The sequence below is a fragment of the Grammomys surdaster genome, unplaced genomic scaffold (assembly GCF_004785775.1).
Source record: "Grammomys surdaster isolate TR1022 unplaced genomic scaffold, NIH_TR_1.0 124092, whole genome shotgun sequence".
Classification (NCBI taxonomy): domain Eukaryota; kingdom Metazoa; phylum Chordata; class Mammalia; order Rodentia; family Muridae; genus Grammomys; species Grammomys surdaster.
Window position 1 is genome coordinate 163,715 of NW_021619190.1, and position 5,778 is coordinate 169,492.

The following is a 5,778-nucleotide window of genomic DNA, read 5'->3' on the forward strand; positions in this document are numbered from 1 at the left end:
TGTTTTTGTCATGGCCATTTTAAATGTTCTTCTTTATGAACCAAATCATTGGAATCCACTGGTTTTGGTAGCATTTAGAACTATGCTTCAGTCAGTAAACCCAATAAATTGCATTATGGACACTTATGGATTTATCTTTCCTCTGTCTAAGGCTATTGTCTAAAGGGCTAATGATCTTCAGTTCAAGCTTGGCTGTCCATTCCTGCTCTGCCTCACTCAGGGGTCTCTCTCTTTGTCTTTCTGCTGTCAGTTACCTTCATCAATATCTACTTTGTATTTCTTCTCTAGTTTAAGCCTTTCCTTTAGTTTCTGTTTAGCATAAATTTTATTTTCCTAAGATCATTATACATACAATGAGGATGCACAGTAATTTCCCTAGGACATGTTTAATCTTGAGAAATTACTGTTGGTATCTCCATTCCACCCATATTAAATGATGATTTAAATCCCAATGAAGGAATCTTTCATATTTCCCACATTACATGAAGTTAAATTTAATTTCTATGTTATTATTATAACAGTTGGGCAAACACTGTCTTAATTATACTTCAAGTGCTTTGAAAATAACTTCGAGATCTAAGTATTTTATTCTACTTTCATAAATATAACTTGGTAGCTACTAATAAGAAACCATAATGAATAAACTAAAGAGGAATACTACTGCTTTATCTGAGATAATATTGCATTTGTGTATGTGATTACATGGTTAAAATATAGTCAAGTACTGAGACTCTAAAATGTGGGAGAGTTGACATGCTAACAAAGAAAATGTAAAGAGAATGGCTGATAAATCTAATGTATGTGGTTAATTATGTTTCCAAATTACGAGTTTTCTAAAATTCGTTCTGACCACTACATTTTTTGTTACAAAGCTATGTTGATAATTGAAATCTGCATCTCATCATTTATTCCTTAAATACAACATTATTTTCAAATATCCTGATGACTAGCATCCCACACATGCCTCTTCAGATAAGAATAGGTGGCTAGTATTCAGCTAATCTTTCATCTTGACATACTTGTCTTTGACTATGAGAACACAGTAAAGTGAATAGAAATACCATGTCCAAGAGCTGAGTGGACAGGAGTATCTATGATCAGATGACTTCCCCAAAATGGTGGCAGGCATTAGAACTTCATCAAATATGCTGACTATTCCTTGCATTTAAGTTTCAGAACACCTTCTAACTTCACATTGTCTTTCCAGCTGTGAGTAACACAAACCACCCCCCCCACCTCTTTTGCCCTCTGCCAGTCATTCTTCTGGAAATATAATTTCTTGGCTCTGTTTCTATGTAGTCTCCTTTCCTTGATCCTCCACATGAAAATGACCTTTTTTGCAATGGTGTTTTTAGCACAGTTGAGCATCAAAACATAAGGGTAAATGAAGTCAGCTAGGAGGTACCAGATAGCCAGAACCAGAACAATCACCAGAAGACAGAATTGAGGTTTGTGTGACCTGTGGCTTTTCTCTTTCTTATTACTTGAAATGTGGAAACAAAAAAGACTGGCTTTGCATGGGAATATTTACTGACATAGAGAGAAATATGGGGCCTGGGTTTTATAAATGTCAGAAACACAGGGGCATGTGGTATTTAAATCCTCATTATTTTAGTCATCATTCAACTCTTTCACTACCCTCATATCTTCTACAATTATTGGTGAGATATCTGAGTTAGCAGTGCCATCATTACAGAAGTTCTTTTCAGTACAGCAATATGTTTCTCTCAGGAGGTCATGGAACATTTGATACATTCCAGGTGCACAGGGTTTACAATTAAATTTTGCATAACGAAAAAGGTATAATCCTAAAAAGAAGAAAAACATATGTCATTAACATGCTTTCCCCTAGAACCTCATAATATTTCTGAAGAATAGTATAAGCCCAGGGCTGTGGCTGCATCTCATCTTTATATCTCTAGGGATAGTCAATCAAAATGCCTGTCTTCCACTAGAGCCATGCCTTGGGCTGTGCCTTCAGAACCCATGGGATTCAAGCTTCCTTTTGCACCTTAAGTCCAAAATTTGTGAGTACTATTAGAGGAATTTTGTGTGTTTCTCTCAAAGATTTGCTTACCCGTGAAACGGTCACTAAAATAATAGAATTCTGTGGTACAAGTTCTGTTATGTGTCCATATGTCTAACTTCCAGCATGACTTCATGCCAGTGCGGCATTTGTACCCATCATAGTGGTCACATAGATTACAACGTTTAATCACTAAAGGAAAGGGAGAGTTTTAAGGTTAGATCTATGGAAAATAACTACTTTAGAAAGTCAAAATTATACAAACCCAATGAGAATAAATTTAGCACTCTTATCCCAACCCCTTCTGATATTATTAATGTCAGCAATGATTCCCTCCAAGAATTCTCCACTGATTCACAAATCAAAGCTATAGAAAGAAGACCCCGAAGTAGTGAGTGAAGTATGGAGAGGGATAATGTGTAAATGGTTCAAGAATTTCTCCTATTATGGTAGCATGATTTTTCCAATAAATGCAAACCAAATATACTGTACATTGAATTGTCAGCACTCTTTCTCCTGTGAAGAGAAGGAAAATTCACCTTAAGTCATTTCATAGCAACCCCATAGTGAATCTCTTCCTCCTATACCCTAACATTCTCCTCTCTTTCCAGGCCTTACCTATGTCCATGAGGAGAATTATGGAAACACTCAGCAGAAGCTTCCAGAACATAATTGGGCCTCCTTCTGACAAGGTCCCACCAACAGGTTCCAGCTATATTTATTTCCGTCATCCGCCCTCAGGCATCCAACTAGAGTCAGAGAATCATAAATTTAAGGTCAAACCAACTGAATCTTCTCAATAATGTTCCAAGAAGAGGGTACACCCTGTCTGTGTTTATATTTCTCCAACCACTTGGAACTAAGCCTACACAGACACCTTGTAACATTTTATTGGATAAATCATAAGACACTAGTTCATATTGTGTCTTAGTTAGCATTTCCATTGCTGTGAAGAGACACTATGACCAAGACAACTTTTAAAAGGGATAACACTTAATTGGGGCTGGCTTATAGGTTCTCAGGGTCAGTCCATTATGATCATAGCAGGAAGCACTGTCTAGAAGGATCCAAGAGTTCTAAATCTTGTTCCAAAGGCAAAGGAGGAGGGTCACCGTACAGTGACACACTTCCTCCAACAGGGACACACCTTTTAATTCTGCCGCTCCATGGGCCAAGCATATTCAAAGTACCACATACTGGAAGAGAATCTCTTGCCTCTTCATTTTTTTTTATTGATTTAGTAACTGGATGGCTTAGCTTTGCATATACGTGACATCCTTTCAGATATGGTAAAGTCAAGGCAACAAGGCACTTGTGAGCGACTTAATTAGTTCCTTTCAGAAACCAGTCTTCCTGAGTTGCCTTTGTATTATGTCTATCAAACCCTCAGCTCCTTGCACAGTGTGGTAACAGAACCTGAGCTTCATACTTCATCTGTATTCTGAGTGATCAGGCTCTTTCTGAGTGGATAGAAGAGCCTTAGGAAAAGAGACAAGAGATTGAAGGAAAGATGACATCAGTCTTTCGTGAGTTTAATAGATTATTTTTTTCCAAGGAAGATAAAGACTATAATCATGACTGTGGCAGAGACTAACACCTAAAGGGATGTGTGATTAGATTGCTATGTGGAAGAGAATCCAGTGAGAGTTCCAGGGATGTTACATTTTCCTGGTATCAGCTGCCACCTTTACTGTGAAACACACAAATATATAGATGGAATAGCAAGACTGAACACTCTTTCTTCCTGTCTTCCCTGCAGAGTGTTCAACTATATTTGTGATCACATGGCTTTATATTATTTGTGTTCATTTTGTTCCTTGTCCCTTTCTAGTTGCTGGCTTCATGTGTTGAAGTCCCCCTGTCTCTTCTGTGGCTAGCTTATGTCTTGAATATATCAGATCATCAGGATTATGATGGAAAGATGAATGGCTTGACTGGATACAAGAAACCTGGGAAAGGTCAGAGAATGGTCCAAAAGTCTTTATAGTGACTGAAAGTCCTACTTCTAAGCTTACAAAATGAAATTCTTGGTCATAAGTTTGCTAATTTTATTACTACATGGTTGATAGGCAGTGCAATTGACAGGCTTTTCTATGGTAAGGAGAGAGTAAAGAGAGGACTTATTTATCTGAGAAGATTAGTTCCTGAATCTTGAATCATGTACCATCCAGTGTAACCCTTCACCACACACAGAGCAAGGGAAGCTCAAGTGTCCTGCCTGCTTACTCTGTGTGTCTATTATCTAAAAGGTAAAAACAAGAACTATTATAGGTATATGGCATCTCTGAGGTAGCTGTTATAACTTAGGAACTTATACATATTTAACAATGACTTACTCAGAGTTAGACATTTTCTACTGTGATTCTCACTTATATCTTTGAATTTCTGACAGTATTGTCAGCTAGAAATAACTGAACTAATTTCGTTGATAAAGACCAGGGGATGTTAGAGACAAGATGGCTTTTCACCAAGGCAACAAGAGTGTATACCTATAAGCTCTTCATTTACAGTCTAGAGTCAGGTTCCTAGGTTTGGAGCACAGGATGGTTTCTACTCTAGGATCATCATAACAATGGTGAGTGAGAGACAATGGAAAGACTTTCTCTGCCAAGTAAAGATAAGTTTCTCTCTGCCTCACAGAGACAACGGTTACTAGTAAATCACATGAAGACTAGAACGCTTTCTGAATCTGGCTGGGCGCTAAAATTTACATGCCATTGTTGGAAAGAATTCCCACATTGATTTTAGGACTCTTTTAGTGAGTCTCACATTTGGAGCATGTGAAACTGAGTGAAATCCATAGCCCCAGATGGTTCACGCTAAGAGCACCAAGCTCATGTCTCCCAGGAAAAGACTTTATTCCAGCCCAGAAAAATATCATGAGTTTCCAAAGGTTAAACACATTGATAGAATTCCTTGTTCCCAGTTTTAAATAGTTTCTCTGGGAAACTCCAGTATTCTTTTCAGAATAAGAGTAATAGGAAATGTAGAACTATATCAAAATTGTTAAGAAGTAGATGAAAATCTGTCTCTAATTCTGAGGAGTAACATTATAATTAGCTATCTTTTCATCCAATATTATTTCCCTACATATATTACAAGTCTATGTTCACATGATTGATATGTCAATATATGTGTTGTTTTGACATTACCACTTAATGAATTATTGTGTAAATTATCTTATTAAATTATTATTCTTTCTAGAAGGTGAGTACTAGAATTAAGAAAATATCTAATAAGCCAGTCATCAGAAGAAATCCTTTGAAGGGCTGATACACAAGCTTCCCCTTGATATCATTCATTTTTGTCAGATCAGTAAGAACCACAGACAGTCTTGTCATACTTGAAAACCCTTCATCCTCCCACAGAGCGGAAGACTTGCTGTCCAACCTGTCACTCCCTCTCCGATTTTTGAACTTCGAGATTCTCCCTCACCTTTTCTTGGGTCTTCTGGTAAATCTGGAAAGTATAACCTTACCTCCAACATTGGCTTTAACCCAAAGCCTTGTCATTTCTCAGTGTTCTTAGACTAGGGTTTGTAGGACAAACTATTCTGTCCTGCTCTCCTCCTGCCCAAAGATTCCCCTCACCCATTCCCTTGTTACTTATTACAAGGGAAAGGCAAATGGTAGATTTTAGGCTCCTTTATGTTTATTTCTGGAAAGAAGCAGGGGAAAATGAATGAAACAGAAGAAGTTTTAATAGTAGAACCATAATATACAAGTGTGCCAGAGAAGAGCTTACATAGCAAG

The 5,778-nt window shown here is 37.4% G+C and overlaps 1 protein-coding gene across 1 annotated transcript; it reads right to left on the minus strand.

Moving 5' to 3' along the window:
* Positions 1–1,551: 1,551 nt before the first annotated feature.
* On the minus strand, positions 1,552–2,706 carry LOC114636448. Its single transcript, XM_028784532.1, has 4 exons — positions 2,645–2,706; positions 2,519–2,542; positions 2,078–2,218; positions 1,552–1,808 (listed from the first exon to the last, which is right to left on the minus strand). The coding sequence occupies exons 1-4, from the start codon at positions 2,694–2,696 to the stop codon at positions 1,612–1,614; spliced, it is 414 nt and encodes a 137-aa protein (XP_028640365.1). The 5' UTR covers positions 2,697–2,706; the 3' UTR covers positions 1,552–1,611.
* Between the last annotated feature and the right edge of the window lie 3,072 nt (positions 2,707–5,778).